This window comes from Phodopus roborovskii, unplaced genomic scaffold (genome assembly GCF_943737965.1).
Source record: "Phodopus roborovskii unplaced genomic scaffold, PHOROB, whole genome shotgun sequence".
Taxonomy (NCBI): domain Eukaryota; kingdom Metazoa; phylum Chordata; class Mammalia; order Rodentia; family Cricetidae; genus Phodopus; species Phodopus roborovskii.
This window is the reverse complement of record NW_026126480.1, coordinates 50,773,180-50,785,262: the sequence shown is the minus strand read 5'-3', so window position 1 is coordinate 50,785,262 and position 12,083 is coordinate 50,773,180. Positions and strand designations below refer to the sequence as shown.

General features: G+C 47.7%; 1 protein-coding gene across 3 annotated transcripts in view; it reads left to right on the top strand.

The window, feature by feature from the left end:
* The window catches only part of Cars1 (cysteinyl-tRNA synthetase 1), a 46,269-nt gene that overhangs the window by 21,341 nt on the left and 12,845 nt on the right, over positions 1 to 12,083 (top strand). For all 3 annotated transcript variants that reach the window (XM_051193467.1, XM_051193466.1, XM_051193468.1), the window contains 3 exons: positions 8,256 to 8,396; positions 9,240 to 9,328; positions 10,597 to 10,718. In XM_051193467.1, the coding sequence (XP_051049424.1) occupies positions 8,256 to 8,396; positions 9,240 to 9,328; positions 10,597 to 10,718 (352 nt within the window). The remainder of the gene's footprint in view (positions 1 to 8,255; positions 8,397 to 9,239; positions 9,329 to 10,596; positions 10,719 to 12,083) is intronic.

Genomic DNA, 12,083 nt, shown 5'->3' with positions numbered 1-12,083 from the left:
AAGTCCATGTTGATATCCTTGATGGCCATGTGCTTTCCCCTCAGGTGGTGTTTTTGAGATGGGCCCACATGTCATTGCTATTCCTCTGGGGCAAGTTTCTCTCTCCTGCTTTTGAGTCCTGCAGTCAGGTGTCCAACAATCCCACTAAAGTCTTTCCCTGGTTCTTCCACCAGTATCCTGGAGTATCCACTATCCAGTATCAGGAGGCTGAGACAGGAGTATTGTAGCCAGCTCCAGGTCAGCCTGTGCTGATTGTATGTGTATACAAAGTTCTGATGATAAATATAACATAAAAACTGCTATCTTAGCCAAGCAGTGGTGGTGCATGCCTTTAATCCCAGCACTCAGGAGGCAGAGGCAGAGGCAGGTAGATTTCTCTATGAGTTCGAGGTCAGTCTGGTCTACAAAGTGAGTTCCAGGGCAGCCAGAACCACACAGAGAAACCCTGTCTGGACACACAAACAAGACTCCCTCCTCCCCCAAACTTAACCCTGTAAGCACGCATACCTCAGTAGCAGGATCTGCCACACTTCCATGCCATTGTACCCACCATCCACCACTGGAAGTTACCAACTTCTCAGACTGAACCTACCTATAAAGCACTGATTGCCCAGCCTCTTTCCAGACCCTGGCACCGCATCCTGCCTTCTTTGATTATTTAGGGACCTTGAGTAAGTGGAGTCTTATTTCTTGTTCCTGGCTTCTTGCAGAATGGGCAGAATGGTGTCTCCCGGGTTCATCCATGTTGCCATGTAGGCCAGCATTTTTATCCTTGTAATGTCAAATGACCTGTTGTGCCATGGACCCTAGCTATCCACTACCCTGTCTGTGTACATTATATTGTTCTACTATTTGCTGTTGTATTACTGAAAACATAGTATACAAGTGTTTGTTCAAGACCCTGCTTTTAAAAGCTTTTTGCATATGTCAGAAGTGGGACTGCAGGATCCTACTATGATTCTTTGTTCAGTGTTTTGAGGAATTCCATCCTGTTTACACAGCACATTGTACATTCTTACCAGTGGTTGTTGCCCTATGCCTTTGGTAACAGCCATTCCAGCGTATGGGAGGCAGTCCCTCTTGTGGCCTATGATTGCATTTCCCAGCTGCTAGTGGTATTGCCTATCCATGTATGAGCTGTAGTGTGTTATCTCTGTGCGAGTTACTTGGAGATCAGCCGTGTAGGAACCACAGCAGTCAGGGCTGTGGTTTCTCCACTCAGCACAGTCAACAGCTTAGACTCCAGGAAGCAAAGTGAGGGCCTCATCCCTGTGGTCTCCAGTGTTAGAGCAGAGCCACGGGGGCTGCTGCAGCAGGGCTAGGCACCACTGCTCAGCAGAGGGGGCCTGACCTCCCTCAGGGTGGCAGCCTTATTCCTTCTCATGTAGATGCTTGCGAGTTCGCCAGTGACCACACCCAGCACGTGCACCTTCACCTGCCTCACTGCTGTTCCTTTCTTTCCTTTGTGTCAGTCAAGTGAGTGTTTGGAGGTAATACCTGTGACTTGAATACCTCTCCCAAAGTCTCCTAAGACAGTTTTGCTGCCTTCTTGTGTGTGGTATTTTGGACCCCTGTCCTGCCCCTTCCTCTGGGGTTGTTGGCCCTTTTCTGCATTTAGAAGCATCCTACCATCTCACTATATATCCCAAGCTAGCCTAGGACATTCTGTGGCCTGAAACTCATGATCTCCATGAGTTCTGGGATTGCAGGCCTGTTGCACTGTTCCCAGCCCTTTCCTTTTTGGGAGTGAACATCATTTTGTCTCAAGAAATCTGCCCTACCATTCTCCTGTGTTTTCTTTCAAAGGCTGTAAAGTTTTAGAATTTCCTCAGGAAGTCATGCACATTGCTTTATGTATGGCTGAGGGAGGATTCTGCCTTCCCCTTGGTAAGGAATGTCTTCCTTTCCTGGGGGCTGTAGCCCCAGGACATTCTGCATATCTCCATGTGGACTCTGTCAGGACTCTGTTAAAGACTTTGGGTTGTTTTTTTTTTTTTTTTTTTTTTTTTTTATTGTACATTTATATATGTGTGCCTGGTGAGTTTATAAGTACCACATGCATACAGGAGTCTCTATGAAGGTCTGAAGAGGATATTAAATCTCCTGGAACTGGAGTTACAGGCTGTTGTGAGCTGCCATGTGGGTGCTTAGAACCGAACCCAGGTCCTCTGGAAGAGCAGCAAGTGCTCTTAACCACCAAGCCGTCTCTCCATCCAAGCCTTCATTCTCTGCTGTACTTTGTCTTGCTTCTTAATAGGTGCAGCTCATTTTCTATTGGGGTTTGGTTGTTTTTTGTTTTTTGTTTTCCAGATAGGGTTTCTCTGGCTTTGGAGCCTGTCTGGAACTCAAACTCACAGAGATCCACCTGTCTCTGCCTCCTGAGCGCTGAGATTAAAGGTGTGTGCCACTACCACCTGGCCTCATTTTCTGTTTTAAGTGGGGGTTTTTTGTTTGTTTGTTTTTTGGAGACAGGGTCTCACTATGTAGACCAGGCTGTCCTGAAACTCATTATGTAGACATCAGGCTGACCTCAAATTCATAGAGATCCACCTGCCTCTGCCTTCCACGTGCTGGGATTAAAGGAATGTTGGGATTAAGAGTGTGTACCCCAGGCCGTGTTTGCTGGTTCTGATAGTACGTACTTGGAGCCCTTTTGATAACCTTTCTAATATTTTGAAAAGTCTATTTCTTCTTTCCAAGTGCCTTGCACTTTTCATGTCAACTTAGTTGCTATTTGGGTGAGACTCATTCACCCAGCAGAGTGCGACCATCGTATGCACCTGAGCAGGAGTCTGGCTTCTAGTGCCAGAGAGGATTCTGTATTTGTGCTGCACCTCCTGTTCTCAGCTGTGTTGTTGGGATTCTGTGTCTTTGCTAGTTCCTTTGACAGTTCATCCTATTGACACAACAGTGTAAAGTCTACCGAAGAAGGTCCTCTGATGCTTGGTCATTTGCCTCTCCTGTCCTAACCAGACCACCTTCCTTCCCTCTCTTCCTCCCTTCCATGCTGGAGCTGAAACCCAGGACTTTCTTACATTAGGTAAACACTCTGCCACCACACCAGCCTTTCCTCTTCCCCTTTTTGGGATGGGGGTTGAGTCTCCTTGTGTTACTCAGATTAGTCTTGGATGCTGTCTTGATGCCTGAGCCTGTAGATTGGCTAGGACTGTAGGTCTGTGCTACAAGCCCTAGCTATTTGATTCTTAAAGATCTTATGTTTACCATGCCTTTAGACCTAGCAGAGGGAGCTCTGAGATTTCTAGGCCAGCCTGGTCTACAAAATGAGACCTTGTCTCAAACAAATCAACAAACAAAAAGATATGTCTTAAGAGTGGACTCTGAATCACATAGAAAATGAGAGGTATTATATGGTTCCTGCTCCCTGTACGACTCCCCTTCAGCAGCACCCCACTGGAGTCCTGCCTTTATTGCTATCTGGCAGCCTGATGTAGTAAGTGGTTGTTTGGCTTTATGGTCAGCTTCCTAAACATTGGAATTACACACGTGACCACATGTACCGTGTTTCCTGTGGGTTTGGACCCATGGGTAAGGACCCGGATCCATCATTACTGATCTAAAGCTGTATGTGCTCTACCTGCTCCTCTCTGCCGAGTTCCTGCTCACTGCTGCACTGGATGTGTCTCCGTAGGCAGGCCTTCCTCAGGTGTGACTGAGTTGCATTTGCACAGAATGTGCCTTTCCAGACTGGCTTCACACCCAAATGTGAGAGATTTCCCTCTCCAAGCCCCTATACACCACCAACCCTCCAGAGACCCCTGCTGGGCACCCTGCTGTTGACTCATTTCTGACATTCAATGAAGATGGCCTCAGCTGCCATCCTCAAGTAACAAGCTATCACCTACCTTGTGACTAGTCAGCTGTAAATCCAGAACTGTGGGGACAGTCCTCCTCAGCTTCAGTCAGTTTGCCAGGACCAGTTACAGAACTCAGGGAAACAACTGAGAGACATTCACTGGCTTATCAGTGAAGTGTACAGCCAGGGTTTTGTCTGTTTGTTGTTTTGTTCTAATTTATTGAGATGGGGTCTTTTCACAGTTCAGTCTGGCTTCAAACCTGCCTTGGCTTCCTAAATGCTGGAATTACACACGTGACCACCACAGCCCACTTCCTTTAGTTTTTTGTGAGCCTTCATGATGTAGGTATGCCTGATTAGTCTGGTGAAGACCACTGGAGATCAGCTCAGGCTTCCATCTTCTCCCTTTGTAACCTTGGCAGCTGGAACTCTCTTGACAAGCAGATGCCATTTCAAGGCTGTCCCTCAATAGAACAAAAGATGCTCCTTCACCTAGGAAATTCAAACTATGTAGAGGCTTTGTGTAAGAAATCAGAGATAGGTGTTATGTAATTATTTCACAGTTCTACTGCTTCTCTTAGAGATACATGTTCTAAGTTTCCTCCAAGTCTTTTCATGGCCTGGTAGCTCATGTCTTTTTAGCACTGACTAATATTCCATATCCCACTTTCTAGATATACCCCTGTGTTTATCTGAAGGGTGTCTTGTTTCCAGGTCTGGCAGTTATGAATAGAGCTGCTATAGAGAGCTGTGTGTGGACTTTCTGTGGACCTAAGTTTTCAGCTCTTAGGATAAATAACAGTGAATGTGTTTGCCAGATCATTCAGCAAATGAATGGTTATTTCTCTACTCCAAAAAGGTCCCTTCTCCTTCCACACAAGCTCATCTCTCTTAGTATCAGCCTTGAGAACCTGGTGGGGTTTCTGGAGGTAAAGCATGGTGACTGGCCCTCTGGGAGCTGTCCCTGATGAGTCCACCCAGTCTCTTTAGTTATTTGTCAGGTTGCTGGCTTTGCTGCCTGCACTGGCTCCATGGGCTGTCAACTCACATAGCCTCTCTGCTGAGCCCTGCTCTCCTGGCTGCTGTCACGACCTCACATTCCCTCTAGAAGCCTGTGCGCTTGTTTGTCTCATACCTGCTGTGCGGGTGGCGGGTGGCATAGCACACTCTACACTCCTTGTGTGTCCTCACTGCTGGTATTGGAACTAAAATCTAGTCTTCTTTACCAGCTCCATATTTATACATTTGGAGGCCATCTGATCGTGGGTTTCAAGTTTAAGGTTGGTTTTTGCTGTGAGGTAGTTTATCTCCTGTCATGTGGAAGGTGACCTAGTCGCTAGAAATACCCAAGCCCACTGGTCTCTACACTGGATGGGCAGCATGGATTTGAAAGCCTACCTCTGCTTTCTCTCAGCTTCATGCCACCTTTCCCAGGCTGGCCAAATTCCTGTGTTCTGAGACAGCTGCTGAAGTCCAGCCTCCTGCTTTCTAACTGCTGAGTGATCTCAGACCGTCTACCTCAAAAATCAGTGTAGCCTCTGTTCTCCTTCCTCAGCCCCAAGTGCTGGGATTACAGGTGTGAGGCCCGTGTCTTGGTTTCTTTTGGACTCTGTGTGGTTGCTGCGTTGTGGGCTTCCTTCCCTGGAAGTAGTCAGTAGTTCACACCTGCCCTTTCAGAGCTTGCTTTTGAAGCAGGGCTAATGGGTATTGTCACCCATCAGTAGTCACCTTTGAAATAATGCTGTGTGTAGTAACTGAGTGGCCTGAAGTAACCGTCCCCCACTTTTCTAAGTAGTACAGGTCGGAACACAGCACTCCCTCACAACTCCCAACCACACATTTTGGTCTCTCTGTTTGAAGCTTCTGTTAGGCGTCTCAGCCATCTGCCCTCTTGCACCTCAGTCTCTTCTCACCGCGGTCAGATTCGCTTGCATTACTTCCGTTCTCTGCCCAGCACTTCCTGAACATCATTGGTCCTGTCACCTGTAGCTGTTAAACAGGTTCCTGGGCTGGAGAGACGGACAGCCAGATTAATGGTTAAGAGTAAGTTTGGTTCCCAGTACCTTTAACTTAGTTCCAGGGGATCTGATGCCTTCTTCTGGCCCCTGTTTATACCTGCCTCACATGACAGACATATGTATGCATACATGTGAATAAAAATACATTTTTTTTTAAAGCACAGTTTTCAGGGTCCCCTGGAGGCCCTGCTGGTGGGTGCTGGCTGGGCTTGGTGGCCTGCCTTTCCAGAACTCCCAAGAAGTAGGAGGTTTCAGGCCACATACTGGCTTTGGTGCTATGACCTTTGAATGGACTAGATTTTGATGGAACCCACTTTCCTGCAGATGGGGCACCCATGGAACCATCTTTTCCCCGGACAAGACAGTTGCTATTAGTCACACTTAGATGAGGTGTGACTAGCCTCTGCGTCTTCTCTGCTTTGGCAGCTTTGAGAAACTGAGAGTTGTAGTGGGAGGCCCAGCTGTTGACTGCTTAGAATAGTGTCCATTTCAGTGTGGTCTCAGAGGTGGTTTGCAGAATATGCTGCTTGGATACTCTTCTCCAAGCCCCTGGGCCTGCCCTGCTGGCTGTGGGGACTGAGGCCAGAATGCTGCCCTATACATCATTTTCCCGTGTCTTCTGTCTAGCTCCTTCTAAAGACACTCTTGTGGCTTTCTGCTTCTTTTAATGTAACCGGGTATGAACGCATCGCCAGCCTGCAAACTGTCACCTGAGTTCTGAGAAGGCCTTAGGTGTTTCCCTGGGTTCCTATTGCTTCCTTTCCTCCCCCTGGGATTCCTGTCAGAGGCCCAGCTCTGTTCCGCCCTTCAGATTTCATTCCATTTTAGGTGACTTCATGTTATATACTCAGACTTCATTTGGGCTGCCAGCTCAGAAGTCACAACATGGAGACTTATTATTAATTATGAAAGCTTGGCCTTATCTTAGACTTTTTCCCAACTGGGGATGAGAATGCCCATGGAGCCAGCTTTCCCCTGGACAAGACAGTTCTTATTAGTCACACCTAGATGGGGTGTGACTGGCCTCAGAGTCTTATGTGTTTTGAGAACTTTGAAAAGTACTGTTATAAGTTAGCTTTTATAACTTAAGTTTTCCTGTCTTTATTAATCTATGTCTGCCACGCGGCTTGGTTATCTCTCCTCTGTGCTGTATGTCCAACTTGTTCAGTGTCTCACTGGTATCTCCGCCTCTCTTCTCAGAATCCTCTCTCTCCCCGGAAGTCCCATCTACTCTCTTCCTGCCTAGCTATTGGCCATTCAGCTCTTTATTAAACCAATCAGAAGGTACATTAACAAAGACACATCTTCACAATATAAACAAATATTCTGCAACATCAAGTCCCAGTCACCAATCCTCTCCAGCCCCCTGTCATGTCCTCTGGAATATTTAGTGGTTTTAGTAGACTTCATCTCAAAGTTTCATTTGTTTCTCTGTTCATACTTGCCTGGACTATTTCCATGTTATCTTATAGCTTGCTGTTGCTTGTCATCAGAAATTTGTATTTTTCTAGATGTGACACTTGTAGTCTAGACATAACACTTGCAGACATACACTACTTATTTGGAAATGCCCCTCTCTCCCTGCCTCTCTCCCTCCTTCCCTGTCATCTCCCATCCCATCCCATTCCCTCCCTCCTTCCTTCTGTTTTTTATTTGTTTGCTTTTTGAAACAGGGTTTGTATGTAGTTCTGGATGGCCTCAACCTCACAGAGAGCCTCCTGCCTCTACCTCCTGAGTGCTAGGATTAAAGGCGTGCCACTGCACCTGACTTCCTCATTTACTTATTTATTTGTTTGTTTATTTATGAGGCAGGATCTTGCCTCATATCCTGCACTTGTATAGTGCAGGATGGCCTCAAATTCATAGCAGTCCTCCTGCTTTAGCTTCCCTAGTGCTTCGAGAAAAGGCATGAGCCACCATGCCCAGTTTCCTTTCACTTTTTCTATGTCCCCTGCCCCTTCATGTGGAGAAAAGTACCCTGAAGAGATCTGCCTTGCTACTTCCAGGAACACTGACAGCAGTGCCAGCCTGTGTGGCACCCTGCATCCTTTCTTGCCAGTGTCCATGGCTCACTGCCCTCTCTGGTGCCCTTGCTCTGCCAGGTCATCTGTATTTTGTCTGTCTACCCTTTGCTCTTTGCCCTGTGCTTCTGTGATAAGAGTGCAGACTGCCGGTGGCTTCACAGCCCTACCCTGCTGGAGATACTGTGCTCAAGACATTCATCCTAGGAGGACAAGGGCAGACATTTTCTTACCCAGCACAATTATATTTGGAATATGTTTCATACCAACAGTGGGAGATGGCAACTCATGGATCCTGCTCTGCAAGGCTGGCTTTGACTTCAGGGTATTGGTTGGCTCCTGCCATCTTTCTGTGAGTGCTTGCATGAAACCTAGCCCATGTACAGATATCTTTTCTCTTAGGTATTGCTGGAGGAAGCGAAGGACTTGCTCTCTGACTGGCTCGATTCTACCGGTGGCAGTGAGGTGACTGACAATTCTATTTTCTCCAAACTGCCCAAGTTCTGGGAAGAAGAGTTCCACAAAGACATGGAAGCCCTGAATGTGAGTGTCTTGGATTGCCTGGTCCTTGCTTTCTCAGGCCAAGCTCTGCTTTCCAAGTTGTGATTTCTGGTAAAGCCAGAAAGCCTGCCATCCATAGTGTCTTCATTTTGCAAGCTCGGTGGCTGGGTAGATGTTGAACTTAAATAAGGGGTGAGGAATGCTTCTTGTTTTAGTGTTTGCATGTGTATTTCCATGCCTGGCACTTAGGACTGCCTAGAAAAGAAGTCAGAAATCCAGGATGGAGCCAGCTTGGCAACACTCGCCTGTGTTCTGCACTCAGGAGGCGGAGGCAGGAGGATCTCAGTTCAGTTCATGGCGAGTCCAAGCTGTGTTGTGTGATCCTGCCTCAAAAATAAACAGCCTTTAATCCCAAAGGCCGAGGCAGAGGCAGGTAGATAGATCTCTGTGAAAGGCCATGTCTCAGAAAAGAAAAAGAATAAAAAGGAAACAAATAGGGATCAACTGAGATAAAGGACTCCCAGAAAGCAGAATAAGTCCATGTCACAGTCTTCATGACTGCCTGGAGGCCGGTGCTCAGCATCCTGAGTCCCCTCCCCCTGCAGGCAGGCCCCAGACAGGGAAGGTCTTTCTGTCTACCTTGTGCCTCTTTTCTGCTAAAATAGTTTTCTGCCCCTTAACTTTAATTTTGAAACAGTTTCGATGAGCTTTCCTTGTGGGCCTTGAACTTGTGATCCTCCTGCAACAGTCGCCCAGGGAGCAGGGATGACACGCCCATGCTGTCGGTTCTGACAGTTATGTGCTCTCCAGGGAGTGTACTCAATGGAGGCTGAGGCTTTCAGACTGGTCGGGAGAAAGCCCTGAGACTCTACTCTGTCCCCACAGGTTCTTCCTCCTGATGTTCTGACCCGGGTCAGCGAGTATGTGCCAGAAATTGTGAACTTCGTCCAAAAGATTGTGGACAATGGTTATGGGTAAGCATGAGAAACCATCCCCTCCCCTGCCAGGCCACTCAGCTCTGTGGGGAGAGAGAGTCTAGGTGCCAGGGCCACACCTTCTCACTCCTCAGCCCAGCACCTGACCTAAAGCTGCACTTTATTCCAGCTCTGCTGCAGGAACTTGGATTGCTTAAAGGATGGAGCCCTTGCCTGGTTCATGACATACATGGGACACACCATTGTCACAAGCATTTAACTGGGAAAATTGAGTCATGGAGCAAACTGGAGAGGCAGTACTAGCTACAAGCTAGCTCCCAACAGCCATTCTTTTGAAGCACTGTCACAGTCTTAGACTGCCTGGAGGCCGGCGCTTAGGTGACCTAAATCTCCTCCCCCTGCAGGCCCCAGGCAGGGAAGGACCAGGTCTTTCAGTCTGTCATGTGTCTATTTTCCTGCTGAACCAGTCAGGGTGGGGAGCATCATGCTATCTGAACAGTGAGAATTCTCCTGGGTGGCCCAGTGGCCTCCTCTGGATGTTATCATGAAGACGAAGCCCCTTTTCTGCTCAGAAGCTTGACAGTGATGACCATAGGTCATTGGGGCCAGCACCACATAATAGTTAACTTGGACACCGCAGGGCCCCTGGAAACATCAGTACCATCCATACATTTCATGAGTGTGTGTTCTATTGCCTGGCTGTGATTTTAGTGTAGACACTACCCAGCTCAGGGGTACTGCTCTAGCATGTCTGACAACTGGAAATGCCCATGTCATTAGCGTTAGCCTTTTTGTGGGTTCCTCAAAGGGAGTTATGGATAGGACCCTGGTACAGCTACAGTGCTACCTCCGAAATGACTGTGCCACCTCACCCCATGTGGCAAACAGCTACAGGGCAGCAGGAGATACTGGTCCAGCCAAGTGGCAAGCCTGGGTCAGAAAGGACACTCCTCTGAGCTAGAATATGCTAGAGACACACGGAGAGCCATGACAGGATCACAAAGTAGAATGCAGACAGAGGAGAAGGTGTGTCATATGTGATTGTGCCATCAAGTGGGGATGTAATCAGATGGCTACAGTACACCAAGCAGAGGGTCTGTAAGGGACATCCCGGCCTGACACTTAAATGGGCCACCTCTGCCTCAGGAGGCATCCCTGTTGCTCCTACTCAGCCCATGAAGTTGTGGCTTCCAACCAGCAGCAGAGAGCAGAAGCTTCATGGTCTTGGCCCTTGGCACTTCCCGGTCCTTCATGCTTTCTCATCAGTGCTGTGGTGTGTGACTGAGACGCCCTTTCCTCGTTTCCAGCTATGCTTCAAATGGGTCCGTCTACTTCGACACAGCCAAGTTTGCTGCTAGTGAAAAGCACTCCTATGGGAAGCTGGTGCCCGAGGCCGTTGGGGACCAGAAAGCTCTTCAGGAAGGGGAAGGTGAGAACTCAGGGAATGTGTGTGAACAAAAGCTAAGCTGCTCTTCTTCACTCACTGCACCAGGTCTCTTCCTCTTGGTCATGGTGGGTGCCCATGTACACTCCACAGGCACATGGAGAAACAGCCTGTTTTCCTTAAAAGAGTGCCAGGAATTTTCTGCTTTAGACAACATTGCTTAAGAAACAGAACAGTTAGCACTCTACTGTCCTGGCCTTCAGCAACTGTGACAGTCACTTAGCAGAGAGGCCCTGGGCCTGGCCCTGTTCTATTCTGATGGGGCACTTGACTTGATACAGAGGACTCAGAGCCTGTCCTGCTGTGACAGTGTGTGGCTTAGATGTGGATGCAGCGGTGTGTGTTTGTTCCAAGGATTTTAAACACAGGTGTCAACGTTTTCCTGGGTCAGGAAGGACCACATGACAACACTATTCAGAAGTCTTTACCCACAATGAAGCTAAAGAGAGTCTCACAAAACCCAAGGTTGGGAAAGCATACTGTTAACATAAGGAGTAACTGCCAGGTGGTGGTGGCACATGTCTTTAATCCCAGCACTGGTGCGGGGGGAGCAAAGGTGAGTTTGAGACCAGCCTGGTCTATAAGAGCTAGTTCCAGGCAGCCTCCAAAGCCACAGAGAAATCCTATCTTGGAAAAAAAAAAAAAGATGAGGAGTAACTTGCATGACAGAGGTCAGGCTGGCCATAAAGATGTAGGCTCTGTATAGAAATATCAGCTGTGGGGCTCTATTCTAAAGAAATACCAGAATTGAAAAGCTCAACAAAAGACACAGGAACCTTGGCAAGAGAGAGAAAAACTAAGCCACCTTAGCATTGATATTAGGCCCAGGCGTGGATAGATAGGTGTAGTAGTCAATATAAAGAGGTGACTTCACAGTGAGAAAGCCAAGAGAGCTCCGGGGCCACACACTGACACATGCCTAGAGCCAGTCTTGTACACTTTGCAGAAACAGAGAGGTTGGGTTAACAGTGGAGCAAAAGTTTTGAATATGCTAGCAGACATGGTTGAAGGAATCAAATAGCAGCTTTCCCTGTTTTTGTTTTTAATGTATATAGTATTTGCTTGCATGTATGTCTGTGCACAATGTGGTGCCCAAGAAGGTCAGAACCTATGATGTCAGACCCCTTGAAGTTGGAATTACAAATGGTTTTGAGCTACCATTTCTGTCCTGAGAACCGAACCCAGGTCCTCTCAAAGAGCAGTTAGTGCTCATAACCACTGAGCCATCTCTGTGTCCTCTGGGATTTATCCCTTTAAGCCCTCAGACCACAAGCCAGGTACAGAAGGAAGTCTGAGAGCTAGTCCCAAACAGTCCTCTTATTGTCTGACCAACATGCAGATGTGTAGGCC